The sequence below is a fragment of the Neophocaena asiaeorientalis genome, unplaced genomic scaffold, assembly GCF_003031525.2.
Source record: "Neophocaena asiaeorientalis asiaeorientalis breed wild unplaced genomic scaffold, Neophocaena_asiaeorientalis_V1.1 scaffold52, whole genome shotgun sequence".
In the NCBI taxonomy this organism is placed as follows: Eukaryota; Metazoa; Chordata; class Mammalia; order Artiodactyla; family Phocoenidae; genus Neophocaena; species Neophocaena asiaeorientalis.
Window position 1 is genome coordinate 1,716,104 of NW_020173927.1, and position 14,029 is coordinate 1,730,132.

A 14,029-nucleotide genomic window follows, 5' to 3' on the forward strand; every position below is an offset into this window, starting at 1 on the left:
AAGTGAGGGCATGGAAGAAGGTATTCCATGCAAATGGAAACAAAAAGAAAGCTGAGGTATCAATACTTAACATCAGACAAATAAACTTCACCCTCTTGCCTCCTTCCCCGTGTGCATCTTGAATATGGTCACAACTTTTGCTATTTGATTTTCATTTTATTGCATCATCCTCATTTTTGTTTCTATCTTATCTTTCATATTCCTTGCATGTTAGTTTATTAATTTAAAAATATTTTTGCATTGCATCCATTTTTGTAAGCTTCTTAAGGGAGAGATTTAAATAAAATAGGCACATACATGTAGACAAGTAGGTAAGCATTTTTCCTTGATAGTCTTGCTGCTAAAATGGTGACAGCTGTGTTGGATGATGTGTCTAAGAGATATTCAGCTGATGGAAAACTATATCCGAGCATTGCTCATTAATGGCTCTGGAACTGGCCACCACCCATGTGGATGACTGGAATTCTACTTGGGTGCCTTATTGAAAACTCAAACTTGTAAGTCTAAAACTATTATTTCTATTTAATCTCCCATTAACAGCTCTTATTCTTGACTCTTCTACTTTTGCTAATGGTGTCATCAATTTCAGATCCCTAAACTGGAAACCTGAGATTCAGACAGTCCCCTCCATCTTGCTTCCTCAGCTCCCAAGTCCATCTCCCACGGACATGCTTCTCCCATTCACCTCTTTCTTTATTTCCTTTGTTTCTTTATTTTCATTGTTTATATGGTGACCACTACTTGTCTGAAAGCAGGAAGTTCACTAAATAATTGCCAGCACTTTTGAGTCAGACAAAGTTGGGTCCAGCTCCAGGTTCCACAATCATCAGCTGCATGGCCTTGGCTGAGTCACTTAACTTCTCTGGGGCTCAGTTTCCTCATCTGTGAATTGAAACAATAACTACCAGTCTCATAGGGTTGTGGTTAAGATGAAATGAATTCATATGGGCAACACATTCTGCCTGCATCCCTGAGGCTCAGGTTTTATTTAGTTTCCTTCATGATAGGTTAGAGAAGCACATCACTCTGCTTGACATGAAAAGCTTCTAGGAGGAAAATGTTAGCAAGAATTGCTTTATGCCCTAGTTTAGTACTTCCCCCCACTTTCCACACACTGAGCAACCTACATTGATGAATGGCTTCAACAACAATCTAGGTGTCTGAAATGTTAAGTATCTTTGAGGTTCTCAGTGTGTATAGCGAAGAGTGATGGTTCTTCCTTCAGTGTTTGTTTCCTATTAGTAGCATTAAAGTAGGAGGGCATTTCTCTCTCCATTTACCCTACATCACGATAGCTTTGGTGTTTGTGCAAAAATACACAGCACTGAGATATTGCTTTTCATTTCAGCAGAGACCAAAACTATTTTCTACTTTTGCCAGTAAAGGAAACTATGGTTTTGAGTTTCAACATATGCTTTAGTTACTGAGAAACTGGCAGCAGAAGATCTGAGAATGGTTCCTTACTTCTTCCCTGATCAACTTGGTGGAGTATCCTAAAGTTTCACCAAAATTCATATGAGGAAGCCTAATCCCCAGTGTGATGGTATTAGGAGGTGGAGCTTTGGGGAAGTAATTAGGTCACATGAGTGGAGCCCTCATGAATGGGATTCGTGCCCTTATATGAAGAGACAGGAGAGAGCTGCTTCCTCTCTCTCTGCTCTCCATCTGCACCGAATGAGGACACAGAGAGAAGATGGCTGTCTGCAAACCAGAAAGAGGGCCCTCACCAGATGCCAAATCTGCAGACCTGATCTCAGACTCCCCAGCTTCCAGAACTGTGAGAAATAAATGTTGCTTATGACCCAGTCTATGGTAATTTCTTATAGCAGCCCAGCTGAGACACCTCTAATATCCCCAGGCTTACCTAGCATTGGAGTTGCTGTTTGCATACATGACTTTTTCCAGACTATAAACTCTGGAGGGCAGTTACAGAGGGGCAGTCATTAACAAGTAATTGGCACTTGCCCCAATGGGTAAAGAAAATCTATGCTGGTTGACCTACTAGCTAAATAAAATCCCAAACAGTCAAATCAGGCAGCTCCTAACTCAGGCAGAGACAGAACCGTTAGCCTGACTCAGTGAATGTGGATGGGCAATGTTTATTGCTCATTGTTTTGTCGGTCAGCTCGGTTTTGCTAATAAACTGAGTAAGTGTAGGAATCTCATAGATGGGTCACTTGGAGCCTGGGATCTTATTTGGGGGATGGAGGGAGAAGAATGATGGAGAAATCCTAGTGCTAGCCACAGCGGTTATGTCTATGGGGCCAACTCAGCAAGAAACAGAGTGCTTACAAACTAGTAACTACCCTTAGCCCACAACCTGCTGTCAAATTTGTTCTGATAGAATAAATAAATAAAATAAAAAACTCATTTAAAATAAATAATTTAGGGCTTCCCTGGTGGCGCAGTAGTTGAGAGTCTGCCTGCCGATGCAGGGGATGTGGGTTCGTGCCCCGGTCCAGGAAGATCCCACGTGTCGTGGAGCAGCTGGGCCCGTGAGCCATGGCCGCTGAGCCTGTGCTCCGTAACGGGAGAGGCCACAACAGTGAGAGGCCCGTGTAACGCAAAAAAAATAAAATAAAATAAATAACTTAACTTTTTAAAATAAAAATAATTAAAAAGAGAGCAATAATACAAAGCTTAAAATTTTTTAATGAGCACCAGCACTCATACCTTGATAGGAATACAAGCTCCCTGTTATCTCTTGCTTCTCTGCCTCTCCCCTCCCCCCATTCTTCTGGCACCACAAGTCACTTCTTCCAAAGTGTCGCTGGCAATGGGCATCACTCTATTTGAAATGGTGAGTAAAAGCTAGAGGTAAGGCTCATCACAGCAATAGTGTAATCAAAGTATGGGTTTACATGAAAGTTATCATCTCTGTACTTTGGTTTTGACATATTTAAGTTCTCAGTAAAATTTGTATTAAAAAGATCAAAACCAATTTACATAATAAGACCAGAGATGACCCTAATCATTGATTCTGGCATGAAGGATGGACTTCCTTAATGATAGGGCAGGCAGAGTCCCTTCAGAGGTCGAGTAGGGGAGGCTCCAGAGTGCAGCAGAGGGAATGAGGCAATAGGGAGGGGTGAGTAGTGTGGCAAACTGGGGACAATGTGCCAAGGTGGGGCAGCTGCTTCTCAGCTGGTGATTGTTGTCATCAGGAATGAAGATCTGGAGATCTACCAATTTTCAGGAGAAACTGGAGATGATTATTTTTTAGTGAGATGTCCTTTTATAAGAAGTCTACATAAGTCAAGAAAAACATACCTGTAACCACAAGTGTGCTATCATGGCTTGAGGTCTAAAGGCCATGGCTGGGAAGGAGCAGGGGGCTGCTATGGGTCTGGGAAGTGGTGAAGTCCTGACGTTAAAATGAAGTGCCTCTGGGGTGCATAAGCTCCCCATTTCTATCAACCCTGAATTCCATCGCGGAACATGTACTTTTCAGGTGCATGCTCCGGGGATTACGAGAGCGGGCTCAGAATGCAAGCCTGTTCTCCATGTAATGTTTCATTTTTTGACAAATGCCCGCTTCTTTCAACAACAACAATCAGTTGTTACAAATAATACAACCAACCATCTAGTCATGTTGTCTTTAAGCTTAAAATCAGAATGTGTTGTTTCACTTAAGTTAACACAAATGAAGCAAAACAAAGGCAGATAGAAAGCCCTGCTCTGACTAGGTGCTGATAGACCCCCCTGTGCATTCTTTTTCCCGGTGGGTAAGTAGCCTGTGCCGGCATGTAGAAAATGTGGAGGTAATTACAAATAAAAGCTGACTTTCAAAAGGCTGCTTCTATCTAGACAGCTCTGCCTCTTTTTGGATTTAAGAAAAACACATGCATCCTTGAGAAACCCAATATATTTTGCCAAACTAAATATCTGGCTGTGTTGAATATGTTTGTTGCCAAACTAAATATTTGGCTAAATAATAAATAGAACATTTTTTGTTTGTAAACAATAAATGGAAAGTTTTTTGGTTTTAACTAGAGAGAGAAGTAGGTAGGCTACAAAAGGCAAAAGGGACATTCATTTTTTCATAAAGACTACATCCATATTATTATTTCTCAAGCATGCTATGCCCCCAATCAAACATAATGAACTTTCCTTTCAGATTTTCACTGAATTTCAAAATATTTCTAGGATGATCTTACCAAGATTCTAATTAAATGTTCTAAATAAAAATAGCTCGTATTGAGTAAAAGCTCCCTACATGGACCTGATGCCATATTTCATTTGTGTCCCCAAACCCTTTTACCTATTCTGCGGGAGGAAGCGATGGTATCCATACGTGAAACAGTGTACAAACCACAACTGTATTATTACCACTATTATCATTTTTATTACCCACTCTGCCCGTGGAGCATTTTGCATATTAATGTCTTCCCCACAGCCTCAGGAAATGAGTGGGATCCCCACTATATACAAAAGGACACTAATGTGCAGAAAGCTTAGCTACCATGGTAAGGACTGAGCAGTCTCACGTGAAAGCCACGCTCCTTCCACTCTACCGTGAAGGTAAATACTCATGTATTAACAGTGGTGGCTGTCAGGATGCAGCTCAAGGGTAGCTGAGAAGGCAGGTTTTGTGGCTGCCAGTGATGAGGGCAGGAGGGATGGGGCACCCGTGGAAGGAGTGCTTGGGTGAATGGTGTGTGTACAAACGTGTGGGTGCAGAAGCCAACATGGTGGGGGACTGGGGAAGAAGAGGAGGGGGTGAAGCAGCACGAGAGCTGTGGGCGGAGGGAGGTGAGCCCTGCACCCAGAGTGCCCGGGTCTGCAGCCCCGTTCTATAGCCCTGTTCTATGGCTGCTTGTTCTATGACCTTGGGCAAGTTACTGCACTGCTGTGCCTCAGTTTCTCCATCTGTAAAATGGGCTCGGGTTGGGGTGCCTCTTAGGCTTGTTAAAAGTAAAGACTCAGGAGGCATTTATTAAGTTTTCAAAAATGGTAGGAGAAAAAAAAGAGCACGTTTGCACGGGGAGGAGTAGGATTGTAAAATGGCGGGAAGGAAGCGAGAGGCTGGGCTGGGAAGCAGGGTGGCCACGCGCTGCTCCATCACTCATTGAACAGACATGGGCAATCGCTCTGTTCAGCGCCCCCTTCTGGGACTTTGGGGAACACCACATAAGACACGGCCCCTGCTATAATTTGGATGCTGGACAAGAAACACACGTCTAAACAAAAGCAGGAAATGATATGCAGCACGTGGGAGGAAAGGAAATAGGATCTAGACACAGAGGGTCAGGTGAGGCCAAAGCAGGTCAGGGTGCAGGAGAGGCTCCTATGAAAGCGGGAGCCTTGGCACGGCTGATGGGTGAGATCTGAACACAGGGTGTCTCCCTGTGCATCAGAATCACCTGTGGAAATGGAGATTTCCAGCCCCTCACTCGGGTGTCTGGAGACCATGTATAGCACCCACCACAGGGCCTCTGATGCAGCTGGTGGGTGCACCCCTCCTGGAGGGTGTATGAGTAGCACTTGGTGCTTGTCTTCACAGACGCACAGTGCACGTCTGAGGGCTGATGAGGGAGCTGTAGGGAGAGGTAGGGGATGGGTCAGAGCAGGGACATGGAGGCAGATGGTGGAGGCCCTGTTCTGGGAGTACGGAGGACAAGAGGAAGGTGAGGGTGCTGTGAGCAAGCTGGGTGTCTGTGGAAAGCTGGAAACGTGAGCTCCAAGCTTGGCCTAATGGTCAGGAAGGTGGATGATGGTTTTGTCAGCGGTCGGATATACAGGCTGGTGGAGCAAGTCTTAGCTGAGATCCCTGATGGAGGGGAAGGGTTGGGGAAAGAACATGGAAATGTCCACAGAGGAAGACCTCAGGCAGGATTCACTAAAGAGAAGAAACCAGAAGCTGAGGGAGAAGAGGACTTCTGGGCGAAGGTGATGGCTGGCGATATCAGAGGCCACAGACAGGACACAGAGAATGATCGCTTGGGGAATGCAAATCCGACTTGGATTTTGGAATTTGGAAGTACTTCCTGATCTTTTGGAGTGGAATTTCTGACATCCGCATTGGTGAGGGTTAGCACAGAAGGAGAAGGTGAAAAATAAAGGCAGTAGATAAGGACAAGCCATCCAAAAATTGTGCCTATGGGAAGGGGGAGGAGAGGCCTGAAGACATTTGTTGAAGATCCAGGAGACCAGGGTCTGGTGGTGACAGAGTCGAGACCAGGGAGCCTGGCTGTAGGGATGATGGAGGGATGATGGAAGGATGAAGGAGGGATGATGGAGGGCTGAAGGAAGGATGATGGAGGAATGATAGAGGAGTGATGGAGGGCTGATGGAGGGATGAAGAAGGGATGTTGGAGGAATGATGGAGGAGTGATGGAGGGGTGATGGAGGGATGAAGGAGGGATGAAGGAGGGATGAAGGAGGGATGATGGAGGGATGAAGAAGGGATGATGGAGGGATGATAGAAGGATGAAGGAGGGATGATGGAGGAATGATGTAGGAATGATGGAGGAGTGATGTTGGGTGATGGAGGGATGAAGGAGGGATGATGGAGGGATGATGGAGGGATGAAGGACGGGTGATGGATGAATGATGGAAGAATGTTGGAGCGGTGATGGAGGGATGATGGTAGGATGATGGAGGAGTCATGGAGGAGTGATGAAGGGGTGATGGAGGGATGATGGAGGGTGATTGTGGGATGGAGGAGGGATCATGGAGGGATGATCGAGGTATGATGGAGGAATGATGATGGAGGGGTGATGGAGGATGGGCCCGGCACAGACGCTGAATGCTGAATGGGTCTTCATGCGCCTCTGAGCATCCCTGCCAAGGGTTCCGTAAGTGGCTGTTGCTAGCTAAGTTCTGGAGCAGGTGTGATTTTGTCAAGTGCCCTAAATGGGCCACAAGAGGAGGTCAGCTGAGAGGCCTCAGAATTGGGGCTCGGATTAGGGTGAGAAGAGTGAGGCACTCACCTCAGCTGCAAAACTTAAGGGGGCACTGAAAAACTCAACCATCATGAGAAATAATATCCTAGTGCAATGTTTAGAAAATCAAAATTAATGCAGACAAATCCAGAAAGAAGTAAAACACTGAAATTTAAAGAAAGATAGGGGCTGTGGACTGCACAGATCCCCCTCAAATTCATATCTGGAAGCCATACCCACGAGATGGCTCTCTCTCTGCTTTGTGAGGACATAGCAAAAGGGCAGCCAGCAACAAGCCAGAAAGACAGCCCTCACATGAACCGCATCCCGCAGGACCTTGATCTGGGACTTCCAGCCTCCAGAGCTGTGAGAAAATAATTCTCTGTTGTTGAAGCTGCCCAGCCTTCACTATGGCAGCTGAGCTCACTAATCAGTTTCTGACAGTGCTGTGCTGGGCGTCTTAGAGCCCGAGGCAACAGGAAAAATGTCTGTCCCTGTGTACATAATTTTATGTTATTTTTAATGGTTAATTTTTTTCAGAACATTAAAGATGCTGAAAAGGATTAAGTTTTCTTCCATTAAAGCCAGGACAGTAAAAATCTAATTAGTTCTGTCTTGGGTAAAAATAAGATATTTAGAATTAAAACAATGTTGTACATTTTAATACCTTTATTGTCCAATTTTCCAATAGTTTTTCAACACTTGAATGTTCTGGCAATAAAAACCCAACCCTGAAAGATACACAGCACCACGTAAACAGGGGTGTCCATTTTTCCTTTTGTGTCAGGCGTCAAGATTGCTTGGAACGGTACTTCTCAAAACTTACGATTCTTCTAAGTTTTCTTTTATTGCTTGTTTGTTTTACTTTTCCTTATTACTAAAGTAATTCATACCCATGAAAAAAATAATAATCTGGAAGCAACACCTGAGTAGAAGGGACATATATTACCCCACTCACTCAGAAAAATGCTAGGGTTAATCTTGAGTCTGATGTTTCATGTTTTCGTCTCTGCCCACGAATGTTAAGAGAGAAGAGGACCCTCTCCTGATGCTCCGGAGGGTGGACTCTGTCTGAGCAAGCTGCTGCCCCTCTGTCCCTCTCTTGGTTGCCTGTGGGAGGTGGTGGGGTTGGAGGGAAGCTAGACACATGGGGGTCGGGGAATGGCTGAGCTCTTCCTCTCCTTGGGGGAATCCAACCACCTCCAGCAAGCTGTGCTCTGGTAAGTTTCATCCCTCTGTGCTGCACCCACCACCTCTGCCTTGCGTCAAACAAGCCAGTGCACGTCAGGGAGCCCACTGTCCCGACGGGAAAGGGGTCTTGTTATTGACCCACAAGTTAACAAACCATATCTAGGGACTTTCCTGGTGGTCCAGTGGTTAAGACTCTGCGCTCCCAATTCAGAGGGCACGGGTTTGATCCCTGGTCGGGGAACTAAGATCCCACGTGCCATACGGCATGGCCAAAAGAGAAACAAAAACAAAGTATATCTACACACACACACACACAGAAACAAAACACAACATAACAGAAAACCCCCCTCAAAAACCCTAGTTGATTGAAGATACTCAATTTTGACCAAATCACCTTTTCAACCAAATTTCTGGGTGGTCAGCATGTTTTTGACCACGTTGTTTTAAATCAAAAGACCAGGAGCCCTCCCATAATGAGTCACCTTTAAATAAACAGCTCTAATCAACTTTCTTGTCTATTTATCTGGTATCAGGCAGCTACCAGACTGGTGGTTTTTTTTCTACCTTGTCTGCCAGAGAAAGAAGTTTTGTGAACAGACCCTCAGAAGCCTCCAGAATTCTCATCTTTTCTCATGAGACCTTAATCACTGAGGTCTGGGTTGTGCCTGCAATTCAGTGTATGGGTCACTGTTTTGGTCCCAGGATGACCTGTGGGCAGTGCTGAGGCTCACGTGTGCTGGGTGTGGCTGACACGTGTGTACCTGGGCGTGCTCCTGGCTGGGCACGGCACTCAGACCCGTCGCCGCCATGTACGTGCTGCCGATGGTCTTGATCTTTTCAACTCCACTGAACTTTGGCTTGGACAGCAGCTGGGGGGCAATGACAATCACACAGTTACTCAGTCGGCTGCTGACCCCAGGCCAAGCATTTTCTAGAGACATTCTCCAATCCTAGTTCAGTCACAGGAACATGATACGGATTATTCACCCTTCGACCTTGGGCATCGTGGGGAAAGAACATTCACGCATCTCACAAAGGGCATGTCCTTGGAAAGATAGGCAGTATAACGATTTACTTCCAGCTAACATGAATTACCTTTTAGAATTTGCTAGTGAAGGAAACGGGATAAATTATGATGTGAGTGATAATGGCCTCAAATAAACTTCCCCACTCTGTGTTTGAAAGGTCTAAATATAAAATCATGATTCAGAGAGTGAGGTCTTCCCTGCATGGTGAGGGTGAATTATGATCAACTGTAGTGCTGAGGATTGACTTTTGCCCTCTGAAAACCTGGAGTGGAGGGAATAAATGGCCCCTCTCATCAGCCCTGACCGTAATATTCTTTGCCCCAGTTTCTGGCACCAGTAATCAGTTTCCTACTGGGGTCCTCCTCATCTACTACATTAGACCTTGGGGTGGGATGGAGGAAAGGTAAAAATAAGAAGCTGTAGGAAAGGGAAAGACTGGATGGAGAGAGCAAATGAAGGAAACTCTGGAAGGTTCCGTATCTGCTCAGCAGGACAAAGGTACGAACAGAAGACTGGGAACATCTTCTAGACCCTTCCTTGGTACTCCTGCTTTCAGAGGAGATTCGCTCAAGATCACATGTCAGAGAATCTAAGATAAGTGAGCAAATCCCATGATCACATCTCCATGAGCAATCCAACCTGAAAGAATGGTCACTAGTGCTAGAGAGCATTTATTTTACCGAGGGGCAGCTGGAGGAAATGTGCCAACATTTTTCACTGTGAACCCTGCACAACAGTGAAAATCTCTACTTGTCATTACTTCACCATGAGTCTTGATTCAACCTCATGGTGACAGTGGTGGTAGCAGAGAAATGCACAGGTCCCACAAGACATTTAGAAGGTTGGCCTGAAACCATCATATTATATAATTTCATCACTGTGTTTCAAAATTCCATCAATCATGATGAACCTATGTTCACTGATGTCAATTTTCCTATATTTGCAAAATATTGTTAAAAATGGTATAACAACAATATCTTTCAAACCAGAGGTCTGTTTGTTCTTACTAGAAAACAAAGTGCATTGTTTCCTTTGTAGGCAGAAAATTGAAAATTGACACCTATTCCAATACTTAAGATGTACACTTTGTCCCTTCTAAAATATATTCTACCACATTCATATTGCTTTTTCAATAATAAAGCATGCCATCCATGTACACTTCAAATTGATATTTGACATAGACCTTGGAGTTTGCACAGGCACACATGCAAATAATCTACTATCTTTTTTATGTATAAAGAGATGGGCAAGTATTTTCCTTGGAGTTCAAGCCTTTCAAGAAAATTCATGGGCATGCTGGAGAGATATTTTATGGAACAGATTTTGGTAGTTGTTTATAGAAATCATATTAGCTTTAAAAATAATATGTGTTTGCCTCACCAAAATTAGTCAGTGACCTAAATAGAGCAAAAAAGCTTAATGCCAATGACCAGAAATTTTGTCAAAGGACAAGTTTTAAGATATGCCATGATGTTGGACTAACTTCAAATGTGCCAGTCCAGAGGAACACCAGAGGATGGGACTGGGGCCAGCCCTGCCCATCAAGGGTAAGTACGTACATCGTCAAAGTCGGCAATGATCTCGTTTAGGAGCCGAAGGCATTCCAAGCCCTCCTTGTTCACATCCGATTCTGTATAGAATTCTTTGAAATCCGGAATGGAGGCAAACATGACGCAGACACAGTCATAGGACTGGTGGTATAAATCCTGCCCAGGAGAAAAGGAAGAGCTGAGCACTAGGAAACCTTTTAAGCAAACATGCTCCTAATGGAAGTGTTTCTTTACGTTAAGACTGGTAAAGAAATCACCTAGGGTCCACTCCACCTGCTCCACCCTGGTCCTAGGCCCATTTTAGGCACTGGCCATTGATCACAGGTGAAGGCTTCTAGTGAGCTGGATGCAGGCTGAGAATCGTCAACACCGCACTCCCACTGTCACTACCAGTTAGTATGAGGTGCCCTTCCGGTTACCCCTCTCTGCCATCTCTATCGTAGACAATGACAAGAGACTATAGACTTCTCACTTAGGAAAAAACAACAACAACATTCTTTTAACAACTAAAGAGAAACAAAACGATTTCCCAAGCTACTATATTGTCCTAAAGTGACTCATTATGGCTACGTTCTTTGGATTGGAGGCTTCATGAATTTTCCTCTTCAGCCTGTCCTGAAAGGAGCAGATGAAACTCATCATGTTACTTCTGAATTACAGCAGAGAGAACTAGCGAAATTCCTCAGGCTACTTATTCTATTGTATTAGACACCAGAAATATTTGTTCGGGATTTCCTTTTATTTTTAAATAGACTAGAGTCTAAACTAAAAGTCTAAACTTTCAGAGAGGAAAATTACAATGTCTTGTAAATACAATTTCAAGGTGTTTCCACACATAATTTTCCCCAGCATATAGTGAAACCTTCAAGTTCAGTGGAGATTTCTTAAAGGAAGCGTTATTATGTGGGCATGGGGGCTGGTCCTGGGCGGGAAGATCTGCTCTCTCACTGGTGCTGGTGCATCAGGGCCCTTGGATGGCCTGTCCCGGGCAGAATGGCCAGGCGCCAATGTGGGCATGCTGCATCACGGGAAACACTCCCTCCACCAGAAAATGTGAGGAGAGTTCTGTCACACAAGATGGCGACCTCTGAGTGGAGGAAAGAAAGCTAGCGGCTGATGTTTCCTGTGTGCCTGGCAGATGGAAAGAATCTACCCTACGTGGATGTTACCAGTGTGCTCTGCTCTCTGCGGCACTCAGATGAATCCCTTAGCAGGGAGTGAGCACTTCAACAGCACCATAACTCCAAGGTTTGGTGGCCTCTCAGAAAAACCATTCTTCCTCCGCTGACGTCTCATGACACACACATCGGGGCAATGGCAACCCACGGCAGGTCACAACCACTTCCTGGGAAAGACAGACTTGTGTCATCTTCCTGTTCTTAGGGCCAACCACCTGGTAGTGCCTTCTGCTACTGCCTTACAATCTCTATAAAATACATGAACAATAGAATCAAGGTTTTTCTTTTGTATTCTGCTCCCAATACGGTTGACTTGGTTCTTTGCGCAGACCTGTACTTCCCCTCTCTGAAAAGTTGTTTTTGTGAACACTCATATCCTCAGAAGACGACCTGTGGAATGTATGATTGCCAAGCTTAGGTTCCAGTAATGCTGACCCAGCCAGGGTGTCAGGGTAACAGGGGAGAGAAAAGCCCCTAGAAGAAGCCTCTTCTAGTTAAAAAGGGCAGTTTCATAAAAGTAGTATAAACTCCACTGACTTCTCTACTCTTAAGGGAAAGGGGTACATCTAGCAAGGCAAGGATATATTTTCTGTACCCTGCATTTCTCCACTGTCTGCTGACATCAGCCAGAGTGACCATCTGGGGAATGATGATGATGACAAGAATACACACAGTAATCACCAGCACTGACTGAGTGCCCACTGCATGCCAGGATGCCCACCCCTCTGAACTCTCCACCAGCATTAACTTGCCCCTGACTACAATCTTAGGAAGCTGGTATTTTTATTCTCAATCTACAGATGAGGAAACTGAGGCACAGAACAGTTACATTACTTTCCCAAGGTCACAGTTACCAAGTCTGATGCAGAGGTCACTCTTATAAATGCTACACTTTATACTTTACCCTGCATTTCCTGGATGACCAGAGAGGGTGGTGCCTGGACTTGGGGCAGCATGGGGTCTCGTATCACTTGTAGGTCATGTCACTTTGCCTTTCTCCTTTCCCCTAGGGTCTTTAAGGGTATCTGGGGATGGGAGATAAGGAAATGCAAGACTGAACTGACTGAAAGTTTGGATATGAGGGCTGATTTTAACCACACTTGTTTGGAGTCTAATAAAACATCTTCAGGTTGACACTCAAAATTGTCCTCTGAACTCTTGCCCCAGAACACCTAGGTTGGTGGAGCTGGAAGAGGTCTGATGGGTCATTTAATTCCATGGTCTTCAAATAGGAATGCCTGGGAGAGTCACCAATGGGACTTTCAAGAAGGTGACACCTGGGCTGCCCAATGACCAACTGAACCTTGCCCCTGGAGTGGGCTCCAAGCATGTGCATCTTTTTGTAAAACTCTATGAGTTTTCCTGCTGTGCAGCCTTGATTAAGAATCACGGGACAAATGAGGAATTATTAAGTCAGGGGAGTTTGGTGACACACCAAGGCTCCCACTGACTTAGGGACCAGGACTAATCTCTGGAGTCCTGGTCTGGCACTCCACAGGCCATGAGTGCTACTGGGGCCTTGGACTGCAAAATGCTCACCCACCCTCTTTGACAAATGGGTCACTTGGAGCTTTGAGGAAACACCAAGGGTGAGTGGGGATTTCTGACCCCCTAGTTCCTGGCTCAGGGCTTCCACAGGGCTACGCTTGAGAATCAGGGAAACTTGACAAATGGGAAGCTTTACAAATTCACTAGAGCTAATGAAACATGCAGGGCTTAGAGCCATACCCTAAACTCATGAGAGGTTCCCTCAGGTCTTTGGGTTGCGCTTGGGGCCAGAGAGAACCACAAGCTGATTGGCTGATGACCCGAGCTTATCTTATACTTCCAGAGGATCTGGGGTGAGGGTAGGGCAGGTAGGAAGCCTTGGAGGAGATTTTGGAATTCAGGGTCTAGCACGGGTGACCCTTGTCCAGAACATAGATGCCAACAAGAATCTCGCTGAGCTTTAGAAGTGGAAACTTAGATGCCATTTCAACATTCACTCACATGTAGCCATTCTGCAAAACAAGCTCAAGTTATGGCAGAATCATCACAAAGCAGCTGTATTTCTGTGCACACTGTCCTTTGCAGTTTATTGAGCGGGACTTCAGTTCTTTCCCAACTCTGGATGAAAACTTGGGACAACCCCATGACTCTTCTTGTCATTCTCAGGTAACAGGAGTCCTCTCATAAATAATTTAAGCGTCCAATCTAAC

The 14,029-nt window shown here is 45.0% G+C and overlaps 1 protein-coding gene across 1 annotated transcript in view; it reads right to left on the reverse strand.

Moving 5' to 3' along the window:
• ADCY2 (adenylate cyclase 2) overlaps nt 1-14,029 on the reverse strand; it is a 430,840-nt gene that overhangs the window by 12,996 nt on the left and 403,815 nt on the right. The window contains exons 21-22 of the mRNA XM_024752509.1: nt 10,663-10,809; nt 8,837-8,944 (exon numbers count right to left, since the gene is read on the reverse strand). Coding sequence (XP_024608277.1) covers nt 8,837-8,944; nt 10,663-10,809 — 255 coding nt within the window. The remainder of the gene's footprint in view (nt 1-8,836; nt 8,945-10,662; nt 10,810-14,029) is intronic.